The sequence below is a fragment of the Eutrigla gurnardus genome (assembly GCF_963514095.1).
Source record: "Eutrigla gurnardus genome assembly, chromosome: 3".
Lineage (NCBI taxonomy): Eukaryota > Metazoa > Chordata > Actinopteri > Perciformes > Triglidae > Eutrigla > Eutrigla gurnardus.
In genome coordinates, this window is record NC_139917.1 from 27,634,761 (window position 1) to 27,650,625 (window position 15,865).

At 45.5% G+C, this 15,865-nt stretch overlaps 1 protein-coding gene across 3 annotated transcripts; it reads right to left on the minus strand.

Moving 5' to 3' along the window:
- Positions 1 to 199: 199 nt before the first annotated feature.
- On the minus strand, positions 200 to 15,795 carry fam193a (family with sequence similarity 193 member A). Of its 3 annotated transcripts, none has more exons than XM_084006692.1 (23): positions 15,400 to 15,795; positions 13,828 to 13,896; positions 12,179 to 12,421; positions 9,725 to 9,900; positions 9,458 to 9,625; positions 8,763 to 9,003; positions 8,515 to 8,639; positions 8,286 to 8,433; positions 8,128 to 8,202; positions 7,936 to 8,010; positions 7,743 to 7,855; positions 6,494 to 6,736; positions 6,211 to 6,328; positions 5,881 to 6,027; positions 5,343 to 5,621; positions 4,778 to 5,000; positions 4,338 to 4,694; positions 3,553 to 3,835; positions 3,227 to 3,413; positions 2,777 to 3,016; positions 1,710 to 2,625; positions 1,271 to 1,352; positions 200 to 1,003 (listed from the first exon to the last, which is right to left on the minus strand). In XM_084006692.1, the coding sequence occupies exons 1-23, from the start codon at positions 15,619 to 15,621 to the stop codon at positions 910 to 912; spliced, it is 4,824 nt and encodes a 1,607-aa protein (XP_083862818.1). In that variant the 5' UTR covers positions 15,622 to 15,795; the 3' UTR covers positions 200 to 909. The 3 variants fall into 3 exon arrangements, with proteins under 3 accessions (XP_083862818.1, XP_083862819.1, XP_083862817.1); XM_084006693.1 differs by having other exon boundaries at positions 4,386 to 4,694; positions 6,211 to 6,364; XM_084006691.1 differs by having other exon boundaries at positions 6,211 to 6,364.
- Between the last annotated feature and the right edge of the window lie 70 nt (positions 15,796 to 15,865).

Below are 15,865 nucleotides of genomic sequence, written 5' to 3' on the forward strand. Positions count from 1 at the left end.
TGTATTCCATCTTTCAAAAAAGAAAGACAAGATTTAATATTACTTAACAATATGTTAAAAGTAGCCAGTTTGGCTTCAGTGTTAATACAATATACACTCTATAACAGATTGATAGTGTGAGTATTGTTCTTTTTCAATTTCATTCTGAAAGTATTCTGATACAAGCTGGCTACAGGTCAAAAATAAAGAAAACAAAAACTGGAACTGGAACACTTTTACTCAACAGTTTGTTAAACAGAACTTAAAAACCAAAAAAAGAACATTGTCAAGTATTATGTTTTCCTCCTTTCTGTGAGATAGGGTGGAGGTGGTGGAGGTGGGGGGAGGGGAGGGGGGAGACCAGCTGACCAAGCCCATTCCCTTGTCAATAACGTGGATGAGATGCCGTGCTAGGAACGGGGAAACGATGGGATATTAAGCCACAATATCTCAAATACAGCTTTTAATTCATTACATTTCTCTTCTTTTTCTTTTTTTTTTGTAGTTTCCATTGTCTCTTTTAGGAAGGAAACGATCCAGACATAGTAAGCAAGTTTTGACTACAGGTAAGCCAGTGTAAGAAAATAATTTCAGACCATGGCTTTGTAAGTCAAGAGAAATGCCCAAAGTCAGACTAAAAGCACACAAGCACGCAAGGAAAATTAATCGGATGTAAAGTAGCATTTCATGATTCTTTGTGACATTTCATTTTAAATGTTGTTTTTAAATTCTGCAGGTGGATCAGTCCAGACGGGTCCGTGGTGGAACCACAGCGACGAGAACAAAGCAAGGCAGCGTGGGTGTGATTCTGGGCACAGCAGGAGAGAAGTGGGAGGACAACAGCTGGGTGGAGGTAAAGGGATGAGCGTGGGGGGGTGGGTATAGCTGTTAAGGTACTGATTGTGTCCTGACAGTCACTCACTAACAGACTCAATGTGCAGCAAACGTTGCTTTCTTCAAACTAAAGTTCGACCAGTTGATGGAAAGCCGTTGGCGGGTCTGCCGGGCAGAATCCAAGCAGAACCTGAAGGAAAAACAAAAAACGTCATCCCTCTGAAGAGCCAAGCTTAAAGAAGCTTTACCGTGGACGTTTAATGTGAGCTTCATCTGAGGCTTTATGCATGTGTTCAATGCACTTTTAGATTAACTTCAACCCTCATTTGTTTACATCTACGCCCGCTTGCTAGAAGCAGTATTTGTTGTTGCCTTTGCTGGCACGCCGATGTCAGCAGAACAGCGTAGAACTATATCTCATCAGTAATTGGTTTACGTTGCTCTTTATTGCACATACCTTTTGAAATATTCCACCTCCCTCTCCGTTTCGTCCATTTCAGTGCTATCCAGGTCGATGTCTTTGGGCAAGAACACATCATCTACAACGGATCAACATAGAAGCATGTTAACTGCAGCTGTTTAAAATAGATTTATTTATAAAGAAAAAAATAAAGGGCGATTTCAGCCCTCGATGTAAGCTACTTTAAGCATCTCCCCATCCTGCCTGCAGCCATCTGCACAGTAGACACATTCACCAACCATGCTGTGTGCAGTATATACCACAAAATACCCAGGGGACGAATGAGGAACTGGATCTGTTCTGTTAAGGACACGGTTCATATTCCCTAACCTCGCCAGTGTGATGTCTGTGGAGCCAAACCAGTTATTTTAGGAGGGAGAGGAGACTACTGAACCCCGCACCTGAACCCCTTTTATAAAATCAGGAGAATACCAACCTATTGAGGTGTTCATCTTGTCTACCTTCTTCTTCTTGTTCTTCTTGGTCTTGCCTTTGGGCTGTGGGGATTCTGCACTGGGCGGTTTGCCGTTCTGCTGCGTCTGCTCTGGCTGGAAGGCTGGAGGGGGGGATGGGGAAGGGTTGGACACGGGTGGACTTCTCCTGTCTTCTTTGATGTGGCTCAGCGGTTGTTGTAGCTGCTGCTGCTGCTGCCTTTTCCCACTGGCGCTTCTGATATTACACCGGTCCTCCCTCCTTGGCTCCGTGGTTGGGAGGGGAGCCAGGGCCGCCTCGGCAGGCCTGATCCGCGTTGCTTTGGTGTCTGGTGTAGAGGTGGGGGCGCTGCCATTGGCTAGCTTTGCTGCCACATCTGAGCTCTTGGGGAGCTCCGGAGCTTTCTTTACAGCAGCCACACACGTGGCCACTTTAGCAGACTGCTTGGCCTTGACTTTACTGTTGACCTCCAGCTGAGATGTAGGAGTGCCATTGTGGAGGATGGCTTGATAGCTGGGGATGTTGGTCTCAGTAGAAAACCCCCTCTCACTAGAGTGTTTTGGGCTGTGCTGTGTGTTGGGGCGGGGTAGAGGGTCAAATCTGGGTTCCTTCTGTTCGGGGAGGCGGATGAGGGTTTGAAGCAGTGACTGTGACTTTCCATTCTGTAGGTTATCTAGGACGTTCTGAGCTGTCTGTTTGAGGGGCTGTGGGTTGTTTTGTGTGGGAGCGGTGTTTTCCTTCGCTTTCTCTTTCTTTTTCTTCTTCACGGCGCGATGTTGCTGCAGCTCTTGCAGCCGGAGAAGCTCCTTTTGAAGCGCTGCCTCTTCCTCTTCCTGCCGCTGTCGTCGTTGCTGCTCTTCCAACATCTGCTGCTCCTCCCTTTCACGGGCCTCTGCCTCCAGACGGGCCTTCTCCTCCATCTGAAGCACATAGACATATACTCTTAGCATTATCACTACTTTGATCCCCACTAATCCTAGCGGTTAACAAAAAGAGGCGTGTATTAAGTACTACTAGTCACTGTGGTGATTTAGACTGGATGTACACACACTGGTTTTTGCGACTAGTTACCTTCTTTAGTTTATGCCTGGCCCGTTTGGCTGCCTTAGAACTGGAGGCAGGTTTATTGTCAGCACTATTGATGAACTGCAGTAGGTCCTCCACCCGCCTGTGGTCCTCCACCCCTCCATCTCGTTCTATCACTGGTTGCTGCTCCTCACGCTTAGGCTGCTCCTCCTTGCGTTTTGTCAGACGCAAGCGCAGCTTCTCCCGCATCTCTGCATAGTTTCGACTGGTAGGAGCAGCTGGAGGCTAGGAAGTAAAACGGAAAGCACATTAGGACACGATAAATTCTTACATCCAGCTAATAAACTAGAATTCCCTAGACTGTAAATGCCATGTTTCCATTTTTCTTATGTACAGGGGATCAAAACCAAAATGCCTATTTGCATCCTCCAGAAAGACATGTTAATTTGAGGTGAACATGCAGATTTCAGTGAGTAATAAATGTGTGCTTCTTACTCCACCGTGCCCAAAGAACTCGCAGTAGCAGCAGTCACAGTACTTTCCTTCCTTCTGGTTTGTGGAGGTGGAGGTGGAGGAGCTGTGCTCGGAGCAGCTGTCCTCGTCCTGACTCTCCTCCCCATCGTACGGCTGGTGCTCGTACGCCCCGTTACCCTCACAGCGATGACCTTCACAGTCAGGATCGCTGAAAAAAAAAAGGATGCTTAACATTGGTCCTGAAAGGTACTTCCCCCCCCCCATCACAGTCCACAAAATCACCTTTCCAGTCAGTCTGACATAACGTTTCATTAATGTCTTTACAAGCCTGCAGGTGGCGGTCTTACCTGCAGACACTGGGTGGGGCACTGACAGGACCATCTGCTGAGGAGGCTGGAGGCTCGGTGGGTGGGAGGCACAAACCCTGGTGGGCTTCCATGAAGTCTGGCGCTGGAGCAGCCATCTTTGGGAAAGGTTGGGATCCCATTGTGGGAAGGTGCGTCGTGGGTGCTAGGGGTAGGGTGGTGCCCGAGAGCGGAGGGAGGGAGGTCAGACCTGTAGGGCAGTTTCTAGGCGGGGCTGGGGCGGGTTGCCTATGGTCCTCTTTACCTAGATTATGAAATACATCATCTAGAGCAGACAGAGACATGTTGGTTGAGAGCATTATCTGGTTATTCCTTAAAATGTGCAGTTATTCACAAAGCTTTGACACAATGGAGCAAGAAATATCACAATCAGCATCATTGATTTTCTGCAGTAATAGCACCCCCTACATAAGTGTTACAGTGCATAAGTGATCATTCATTACCCAGCTGGCAAGCGACTTAGCATAGCATTGCAATCACAAACATTACCAAACAGATAGCATATTTTGAAAGATGGAGAATGACGTACAAAATATCCTTAATTATTGTTTCTTTTCACAAAAACTAAAAACTGTAAAGCACCGTGAAAGCATTATTAGAGACACTCTGGCTTAGTATTGTCTGTTACAACTGGATTTTGATTGGAAAGTTCCATTTCCCTTGATGGGTTTTACATAAGTACTGATTATTTTCAGAGTGGCCCATAATTGAATCATCATCATCATCATCATTTCAAACCTAAGCACTGCTCCTAGCGCCTGTATTACCTAAAGAGTTGGATCTTTTAGATGCTAGGTGGATGGGTGGGTTATTACTTGACTGGACAGTGGTGGCAGTGCAGGACACAGAGGATGTGGAGGCGGAGGTGGCCATCACTACGCGGTTGGTCTCCATGAAGGCATCCTGGAAATTGTAGAGACACTTCTTCTTGGCGCCACTCTTCTTCTGCTGTTTGGCTTCTGAAGAGGAGCATGACGACGACGACGAGGATGATGAAGACGATGACAACGATGAGGAAGCGGAGCACGAAGGGGGTAGCGGGGTGGGCAGCGAGGGGTGTTCCCCGCCGATGGATGATGTGGGGGGGAGGGGCACGTCAGCGAGGGGTGGTCCAAGCATGTCACCTGTTGATCAATAACGCAGGTCGTGAGTCGCCTTTGACTTGCTGTCATTTTCTTTCATTGCCTGTTTCTGCAGAGCAGCTCACCTGGAAGGGACTCCGGCAGCAGCACAGACGGATTCCAGCTCTTCATCACAGCAGCATCCCACAGGTTCTCAAACTTGAGCGAGAGGCACTGCAGCGAGCTGTTCCAGTCACCTGCTCCACCTGCACCGCCGAAGCAGTTCTGGTAGACGTGCTCTGGGAGTGATGGGCTGAAGGCCGGCTGCTTGGCTGCCGAGTGGTTCGATGTCGGGTTTGGGGGCAGAGGCTGAAGGGAGAAAAGAAAACAGGTTACAGAACAAGTCGTGTTACTAGTTATGAGAAATTGATTTGAGCAGGTGTAAAACAGTATAATATTGGATGGCTTTTGACTTCTCTGAGATTGGGGCAGCCTGACCCCTAGTGGTGGACAATTAGAATTACAGTGAAACTAGAATATAACTAAGCTCAGTATTGTTCCTGGAAACTGAAGAAAAAAAATCCCCAGCGATTACGAAATGAATCAACTTTCCCTTAAAATGAGTCTTGTACCTGTAATTTGACTAGATAGGGAAGAAAGTACTTTATATGTAGACTTCTGGGTGTTAAGGGGCTCCAGAATGATCCTCACCTTGTTGTGTGTGAGAGGAGGACTGGGAGGGTAGAGTGTAGGGTGCAGGAGGGGCCGGGAGAAGTTGTGTAGGGGCAGGTGGCCGTGAATGTGGGGGTAGAGGTGGAGGGCAGGGTGGGCAGGGGGTGTCTTGCTGTCTGTGAAGAACTGGTGTCCGACGGTGGGAGGAGGTGCAGCGTGGAGCCGGTTGGGGGGCAGGCAAGTGGCGGAGCTCAGGGTGGGGGAGCTGGTGTCCTGGTTGCACACGTGGCACTCGCAGGCATGCTGGACCTGTTCTACCTGAGAGTGCACAAATTCAAAACATGTTACTCTTATTCTTCTGCACTTAGAATAATTGTATTTATGCTGAAACAATTGGTTTATAGACAGAATATTTTAATCACTGGTGTTTTCAAAGTTAGGATTTGCTGACTGTCAGTCAGGCAATCAATATTTCCTGCAATTTCTCTAACATATTATTGGTAAAACATTAATAAAAAATGAATTCTATCATCAGGTGCAGCCCTAAGGTCAAAGCGTATTAAAGGTGATACTCCACCTGTTGGTGGCTGTAAGAAGGTGGAGGGCTGTTGGTCTTCCCTGATGAAAGCTCCTCCCGCTGCCCTCGGGCCTCCCCACCGACCTCCCCATCACCATCCTCTTCATCGCCCTCTGATGAGCTGCTGCTGCTGGTCATGTGAGGAGACTGAGACAGAAATGTGTCGAACAAAGACGACTCAGTTTCGGAAACAGGTGAGGAACAGCGTACAATCGCTCACTCATAATGATCGCGAGTTTCATCATCCAGAAACTTGGCAGGGAAATTCACAACTAATCTTGGGCAATTTAAGTAATAAAACCAGAACCAGTAATAAAGTACATAACTCACCCCTGCCTTTAGTTCCACATTTTCACATTCCCCATTGATGTCATTATGGAGGCCGTTCACAGCAGCGGTCACACCGTTATCCTCGTAACCAGTCATCGGGTAGATGTCCCCGAATTTACTGGACAACGGAGGAACTTCGTCATCATCACTTATACTAAAATTAGAGCGAAATGAGTCGTTGTGTTAGCGGGAAGTGACCGAGGGGGGGATTATTGTTCATAGGAAGCACTGAGGATGTAATACCAACACTGTGTTACGGAGCATAAACAAGCATGTAACTTACAAAGTGCTGGTATCCCCATCCGGCAGAATGAGCCTGGGATGCTGCTGGATGGTGATGGGAGAACTGGAGTTGGAGCCAGATGCTGAACTGCCGGAGGAGAGGCTGGGGGGGTGCACCTCTGCCAGGTAGTCGCGGGGAGGCTCCCCTTGCAGGGGCAGCTTGATGTGGAGGTCCTCGGCGATGGGAGAGTCCATGATGCCACAGGTCAGGATGTGAGAGAGACTGCAGTCATCACACGTGCACCTGTTGGTCGTCGTGGGCAACGGGCAAAATATTCATATTGCACTATTGATATGTTTATTATCCAAAACATAAGGCGTTAAACTCATGTTCAGCCCGTACTGTCAACTTTCTTCTTCATGTTTAGTTACATGTAAAGTGAGATGTGTCATAATACAATTATAAGGCTCGTCTTCACCTATTAGGGATAAAGGGGGCAGAGATAATAGTGGAGCTCATAGTGGCCTTACTTTGGATAATCATTTTAGTAAGAATTACAAATATAACCACCAAATTCAAAATGTTCCAATGCTTGAGTTCACTAATCAGGTGGGAGGAGCAAAATATTTGAGGTCGGATCAATTCCCTGAAGACTCAAGAGTTGGGAAATTAAATCTTTCATAAACTGAAACACATTTGAGATGAGAAGATCGTGACAAAAACGTGAATAGCTTTAAGGGGTAAATAAAAAAAAATTTAAAAAAATATTTTATCAATAAAAGGCAGTCGGTCTTTGATCGGTTTCCCTCTAACAATAGGCAACATCTGAAGACTTAATCTGCCATGTCAGTCATTTAAAATGTAAATTAACTGAACAGGCATTTCACAATTCACTCAGCTCTTCAGATATCATCACGATCACTCTGATTTAATAATACAGGTTGTCGTACGTTATGATTTGGGACCGCTTATCCAGTATTCAGGGACGCCGGGGGGGGCTGGAGCCGATCCCAGCTGTCATTGGGCGAAGGCAGTGGAACCCAAATTAAGTTGTTCAATGTTAAATTGGGCAAAATGTTAATGGAGTCAGTAAGGGTACTTGAACAGATGTTAGCCTTCTGGTGTTATGGATTGCTCAATGGTGCTAACTGTAATTCCAGTATGGCTATTTTAAGTAACAGGAGTCTGACAATACTGCAGTGTGTGGGAGGGTGATGAGTACTCTGAGGCGGCATGTTACAGGCTTTAACAGTGCGAGGGGTATCGGTGTCATAGTATGCTAATATGTTTTGTTGTTGCTCAGGCTCACCTTCTTCGATAATTGCAGTTTGGGCAGTCTGGAATACTCAGACGAGATGAGAGCATTCTCATAGTGTCTGTGAAGTTGTTTTCTCCGGTGGGGGGCTTCTTACTGTTGGGTAACTACATAGAGAATAACATTGTAAATAACCGTTCTCCAGCGCAGAATTGCACGTTTAAATGGGCTCCATATTCTCGTGTACCTGTTCTTCTATAAACCTCCTCTGCTTGAAGAACTCCCAGTCCTCCTTCAGCATTCGCTGCTTGGTCTTCAAAGTCTGTAAACGAGCAGGTTTAATTATAAGACCATGAACTGCCATGAATGGAAGAAGTTCAAATTTGAAGATTTAAAAGAAAACGTTGACATGGTCAGAAATGATTTTCAAGTATCTTACGCTTTTGCTTATCAAGGACTTGTGAGGCTCCGTTCTTTGGTTGGTGAGACTCTGACCCTCCACCTTAAAAAGCAGCTGCATAAGAGTAAACATTCCTTTCATTTTGTATTGTTTCCTCTACCAGATGTGTTCATGTTTTGTCTTTGGTGTGCGTGTACCTGTTCATCTACATAGTCATCAATCCTCTTCTCACACTCCTGCCATTCAGTCGCCACCGAGGCCATCTCCTGCTGCAGCTGATGGTAGCTTTCTAACAAGGTCCTGTACATATCTTCATTGTATGAATCATGGGAGGCTGTGCCATGTCTTAAAAAAAGAAAAGTCATTTAAGACACTTTTAATGGACAAGAGATTTGTAGAATATGATGGATGAGTAACTATATTTACTTCAGCTGAGCAACCAGTGCAGGTAAACTGCTGTGCAAGATCGGTTCAGAGAACACCAGATTCTCAAAAAGGTGCTTGTTGTGCAGCTCCCACGTCACCTGGAATTTCTGGAGGTGCTCATTTTCCTGAGAAAAGGGGGGGTGGAACGGTAGTTTAATGAAATGCAGTAGAACCAGGCTATGAATTACCTTCGCTGCCACCTGCAGGAGCGCTAACACCGTCTCTGGCTACACACTCGGTGAACTGACCAGGGTGAGCAGGAAGCTGCTGATGGTGCGTGCAGCTTGACAGAGGGCGTTGTACTCCTCCAGCAGCAGGGATATTAACTGGTAGGCCTGAGGTGGACCCAGGGCTGCAGTCCCCGCTGGTCCTGTAGTCTTGGGTCCTGTAGATAGGTGCTTCAGAAGCCGCACCTTCATTTCCAAGACGTATTCACGCGCCTGCTGCTCCAACCGCTGATACAGCTGGTACGGGTCCTTCTCACAGAGTCTAAAAAGGAGGACAATTAAGCAATTCATTTTTAAAAAATGGTAAAACATTGAGACAGCTACTCTGACTCCCTGGATGTATGTGACTTTGTGTATTCTTCCCCATCTGTTTTGTCAGGGCATCATCACTGCATCCTGTGCTGCTATGTGAGTAAATCAAAACTCTTTCAAATCTTTGCAAATAAAACTGGTTCTCTATCCTTTAATCTCCATTTGGTCTACAGTGTAAAATGTTCCCTGAGTGAGTCACGGCACAGACAATGGTCGGGTTTCAACAGGAAACGCATCACTACAAGGAAGTAACGATTTTAAGGGGCTTTTAACCTGACTGATTACAGTTCGACGTCATTCCATTCAAAAGCTATCGTGTGGCTGGTTTTCAAGCATCCACAGTCCAATAGAGCCCCCTAGTGGACAAACACCCTACAAAGAGAGAAACAGGATGGTCGTTTTACCTATCGACCAGCTCCTTCATGCCCTCCTTGTCCCTCTCTAAGGGCTGGTCATGGTCATCTGCTAATGGTGTTCCTGCCTGACGGTAGATGCAGCGCACCAGGTAGCGAACCTCTGACCAGTGGTTCTGTAGCTGCTGTGTCTCCCGATCCGATTCAGCAGAGATCTCCCTGTTATTCAGGACATTAATTCATTAGGAACTTTAAAAACAAATAATAATAATGAACACAAATGTAATTTACTTGCGATGGTAATCACTCTAAACTGACCGTCGCTCATTGCAGGCTTCACAGCTGCACACTGTATCAGCAGGCATTGGTGTGCTGAGGTCCGGGGCAGGCAGCATGGGTAGTGTAGGCACAGCAGTGGTCAGACGGTCCCCTGTGGCTGCCTCCTGGCCCAGGTTTCCGTTACCCACAGGCATGTGCAAAAGGAAGTCCTGGCTCTGTGGGAAATATAACAGCACACTAAGATACAGAACCATTTTATTTTCATCAATGTTTTAAAGGAAGTTTGAAATTGCTGAATTTTGTTGAATCAATTATTGTTGATTGTTTTGATGTCTAGAGTCCAAAATGTGATGCAATGATGCATCAAGATGTCAACAGCAGACATAAACTAATGTGTTGTTTTCCCAAGAAGGAATAATATATTTACAAAGCTGGAACTGTGGGCTTCAGAGGTCTGGACATCGATATACCACAGCAATCATTTTCTCCTTGTTCAATGTGACAGCTACGAAAAAGAAAAACGTGCTTTGCGCTGACAGCAAAAGAAGTCCAGGCACAGTAGCTGGGATCAGCCGATCCAAGGAGCATGCATGCAGGAACGCCACGGGGTAAGTGTTTCTTAATTTAATTGCAAGTTAAGTCACAAACCTCGTTGGGGTCTGATCTTATCATTGCCAAGTTATGACTCACTGTTAAATTCTGTTCAGGCAAATTGTCTGCAGCCACTTGACTGTCAAAGCTCTGCAGTGGTTTGGTTCTGTTTACAACAGGCCCTGATATCGTGACTCAGCATCGTGCCCCACTGCTGTGGATGCAGAGGAACAATACATTAATGTGGAGTGAATCGAACCCCCAGCCAACAAAACAATGCCAGGGCACCCGCGTCCACAACAAGGAAAACCATTCCCACCCCCCAGCATACCTGGCGAGCCTTAATAGGAAGCCTGATCGATAGCATATGAACCAGCGAGTTATAGTGCTTTGACTGGTGTAACGTATTTCTTCTTCTCTTCTAGTAAAGAGATGTTGCACCTAACGCCAGGTTCCCCCTGGATGTGCAAGCGCCAACGATTTTTGTAGAAACGCCGCCAGCTCCCTTTGGGCGCTCCATGTAAATCAATCTAGCTGCTATTTTCTCTGCATGCTGTGAATCTGGCAATAAAACACACCGATTATCTTCTATAAACGACACAAATGAGCGTCAACTGCCGTTTGTGATCGTGGTTTTTGAATTAAGTACTTCCACATATTTGTCAGCTGTGTCCAAACAGAGTGAGCGTGTTGAGCAGACGCACACAAGATTAGCCCGACAGAAGAGGGCGAAGGAGCAGGATGGCTGAGACATTGGCGCCTGATGTGAACAGCTGGGTGTTGCCCGTGCAACAGCTGACACAGCACAACACTTCTGCATCAAGTGTGAACCTGGTGTGACATGCTGTACACGTGTTGGTTTAGAAAGTCTACTACAATATGAAAATACCCCATTTGATGTTGTTAATTTCTAATGATGTCTTTCCTTATCCGAGTGTATGCTTGAGTATTGATTCAGGAAATGTCCCATAATTGAGAGACATGTAATCAATGTGCAAACGGAGCCAGAAATGACCTTTAGTGTGGTTGCAAGAGATGACGACATATTATTTCTGATTAACATGAGTTTACTAGAGGCTCACGTCACACAACAAACATGAAGCTAAAACACAGCACAGTAAATTGGCAGCAGAAATACGCGAGCAGTAACGACAATCGGCTTTTGGCTCTGCTTTATCCAGGAATGATGGAAAAGGAAGTTATTGCTTCGTCTATACAACACATTTCCTGCTCATTAGGCTGCACTTAGTCCAAAGAGGCATGGAAACAAAAAAGTGGAATCCAGTCGTGACTTTGTATTCCAGTACAAACAGAAAATGCTATATTTCCACTTCTCCATTGATGTTGTCCTTACAACGATGCAAGCTGAACACATAGCAAGGTTGTCGGAAATAAAGAAGCTATTTATACGAAGACGCATTCGCCTCGGGGATCATCAGGCCTGAGAGGATATTTACTGTGCAACATCTACAATGTAGGAATACACATACAGAAAAGAACAATTGTCATTAATGTATGAATGAATAGAACATACTATTGTCAATAGGTGATTCCCTGTTTTGCCCTTTGTTATAAGAATTTGACCAAATTTTCATAAGTTTAACGATAGGCTGTTTGTAACATTGTTTTTCCAGCAACAGCTGTTTATTCTGGTTGCTCCACTTTTCTGGCAATGAAACGGATGGGAGCAAAAGAACTACACCATCCGCTGAAAGACTGGCCGCAGCTGTGAGAGTTAATCTGCAGATGTATGGCGTGGGTGCTAAAACAGATGATGTTTGGAAACTGTGGAATTATTCAAAGAACCAGAGTACACGCAGGCCTTCCACTAGAGCTCCAAACTCTCGCCTGTCATCTTAACTTCAAACCACCTTCCAACCTCTGTATACCCAGGTGACTTACCCCCAACGACTGCTCCAGGGCGGTGTGCCGGTCCTCCTTCTCCACTGTGCGCCTGCAGTCAGAGCACACCCACAGGGGCAGCTGGAGGGCGCTGGGTGTCTTGTTGGGCTGAGCCGTACCGTTCTGGCCCAAGATTCCCGCCTCTGAAGGCACGGCGCTGTCTTTGCGTTCACATCTGCATAAGAGGCAGCGATCGCCAGCTGTGTAGGGGGCCCGCTGGTTCAAGCCGAACGTGAATGGAGTCTGCGGTGAGTATGTAGCAGTAGGCGGAGTAGGAGGAGGAAGTAGTGAGAGAAACACAATAAGGTATGTGGCCACTTGAGCATTTGCATTAAACATTTGTTCTATCAATAGATTTTCCAAAAAGAATTGTTTATATAATGAAATGCAGTGAGATGTTTTCATTTACACGTTGAGGATACACGATCTACATCAAAAGTCTACTCCTCTGTAAGCCATTGCACACAGGGTACACCAGCTTTCTGAACTTTCCCTCCGCAGTCCATTAAAACACTTTCTTAATGTGCAGCCCTGTCACAAACACATAATTAGCAGCCAGAAGTTTCAATTAATCGTCTCCACATTGGCGTGGGTTTGTCGGAGTGCAAAATGGCTTTACGGATTTTAAAAAGGAGGTTGCCTTTCATTTATTCCAGCACCATTTCATAGGTTTACCAGTTTTCTGTGGGTGTTACTCAGTTTCATTCACTCCTCCAGTTGAGGTATTTTATGACTACACTGAAAAGTAGAGCAGTAAGGCAACATTTCCATATGTCGCCTGTATATTACAACGGTCAGATGGGGCAGAACTAAAATAGTTCATAGATTCAATAAAAGATTGTGTCACAATCAATTACAAGTTTGATACAACATAAAATCAGTACCCAACAATGTTCTTAACATTTGTACCTATTTGATGTTTTTGTGTGAAAAAAAAATAGTAATTTCTTGTCAGTAAAACATAAAAAAACAGGTGTGGTGACCTAAATAAAAAACAGCCATGTGCTGAAGAAATGTTTTTGTTCTGAACAACACACTCACACACACACAAAAAAACATTGTTACAGCCCAATTGATTACCTACGACATTGACGCGTGTAAGCAGGACATTTATGAAGATGTTCAGTAATGCACTTATTAATACCTTTGTAAGAGCTGTCAATCATACTGATTTGAATTGGTTTTGGAGATGTTTACATGCAGGAAAGCATATATTATGATTGAAGATATACATTTCATTTCCGCTGGGAGAATATTAAGTTTGGTTGAGGACAAATTTCCTGTTTTTATGCTAAAGCACCTGAATTTGAGTTATCAACACTATTACGCTGATAGATAAAAGTACTGCAGAAGCTGAAATGATTGTAATTGATCACAGGGTGGGCAGATTGGCTTGATGAGACTGGCGGTAATCAAATTCCAGATGTGTATTCTGAATACAGATGTTAGACCATCTGGGTATCATGCGGTTTGTGCCCATCAGAATTTAATATGCTTGATATTTGGTATAGCACTCCAGACACTTTACATGTTATTAGTAAAGGCATCGAGGTGTAAATGTTGTGCGTGTTAAAAGGGGGCATGGCTTTGGATGAAAATATCTGACAGAGGCCTCAGACGAACTTCTCACACATCTGATGTGAAATTACCTGAAGGACCCCGGAGAAGTCCGCATTCACTGGTCCTTCCGTAAACTGTGGTGTAACACTGTTGCTTACCTGAGGGATACAAAAAACCCAATGTTTACATCGAACTGACCACTCACACATTTGTTTACTTGGGCGTGTAGTTGGTGTTCTTCGTGACTTTTATTACAACTGTCTAAGTCATCTCTTAAAATTGATACTTTTGTTTCAGACTAAGGCCGTTTGAATGGGCGAGCGGGTCAATCACAAATCCTTACGTGGAGACGTCGAGATATTTGAGCGTGTGGTACACATTCGAGGTAGAAGATTGTCAAGCGATACAGTCAGGCCTGACAGATAGACTATTGTATAAACATAATGTGGCCATAACTGGTGTTTTTATTTTGTTGCACCTTGAAAAACTTTTGATTTTCTTCTCTCTTGTGGCTGTTTGTGGGGGGGGGGGGAAACCTGATTAACATTCATAACATATTATTTGGGCCCAAGAACTTAATACAGGTGGACAGCTGTGTTTAAATCACAGCAAATGAATGCCGTATAAGAAACAAACCTACTGTTACTTATAGAAGTATACAAAAAACTCTGACCATAACATATCTGACTTTTAAACATAGCACTGTGCAGCAGTCTGATGGAGGAGGTGGTTAGATACTTGATAGGAGCCTGGCTGTTTGTAGCATAAACGCAAAATGAAATGTTTATTTGATATTATGTGTATAAACACACACACGTCCGTTTGACTGCCGCACAGCTACATGCGTGATTGTTGTGACCCCAAAATCTAACTCAGATATCGGCTCAGAAGTAAAATAGGACTTAGTTTCAAAGAAACGACCTAACAGCTTATGACACCAATGTGAGTTATTGTCTTAGTGCTAACTGTTGTGCTAACGGTGTATAACTATGCCGCTTTTGGATAACTGACGTTGTTTGTTTATGATTAATTCTCAGTCATAAACAACCAGTTTAAAGTATTTATAAGCCATAAAAGTGGAAGGTCAGCTTGTGAAAACACACCGAGGCCCGACGGGGCTGAACTTGTGGGTCCTCACTGATGTTAGCATTAGCTAGCATTCATGTTTATCTGTGCAACAGCAAGCCTATGGCCCCGACTATGTGGAAGCTAAGCGATACTTGATCATAGTCTTAGTTTGTGCCAATGTAATCGCCCACCTACCTTGGACCGCAGTAGCACAAAAGCAATGCTTCGTGGGGTCTTAAGTAGTTGTGGATTCAGCTACGATCCCCCAACTTGAGCTAACGACAACGTTAGTACCAGCGGCCATGGCACAAGTAGCCTACGTTGGTGTTTACGGCAGGTTATTACACTATTACAAGGCCGGTTTGACTACACAACCACACGTCTTAGCTAGCTGACACGTTATCGCACCAGGTTTAACAAACAACATTCGCGATAATTAAACCAAGCCATTTCCAGCCCCGCATAGGTCGGTAAGCTAGCTGCCCTCCTCGCATCAGTGTCGGGCCCGGATCAGATTTGTGTCGTTGATAACGCTGTTAGCTCGTCGCCCCCGTTTTGACATCCACCGGTTAACAATGCGTGACACCTCTTACCTCCCCGGGTATGCCCGCGATGGACCCGATAGTCCCGTTGCCAGCACTGCCGGTTGTTAAAAAGCTGACGACAGAGGCAGGTGTTGCTGTTCCCGCACAGCCCAGGGCCGAGGCGACCCCGGCCTTGCCGCCGCTGGTGTTGCAGACAGCACTGCAACTACTGCCACCGCCCCGCTTGTTCTTCCTGCGTTTAGCCCCTCGTTTAGCATCGGTTGGACTCATTTTTTTCCACAAAAAAGCGAGACAACGTGCCGTCCACACTTGGCAGGGTCTCAAGTGGAATGTCTGGCGCAATCCCTCGGGTATAAATCCGGGATAGCGATTTTAGAGACTCCCAAAGCGACAGACACTCTGTTCCATCAAAGTGCAAACCGACTTCATAGATTCCAATATGGCCTCTAGCTGGCTGCCTCAACCAGGCTCCAGTTTGCGTCGAGACGCAGCTGTGCGTGCGCCACCGCGGGGC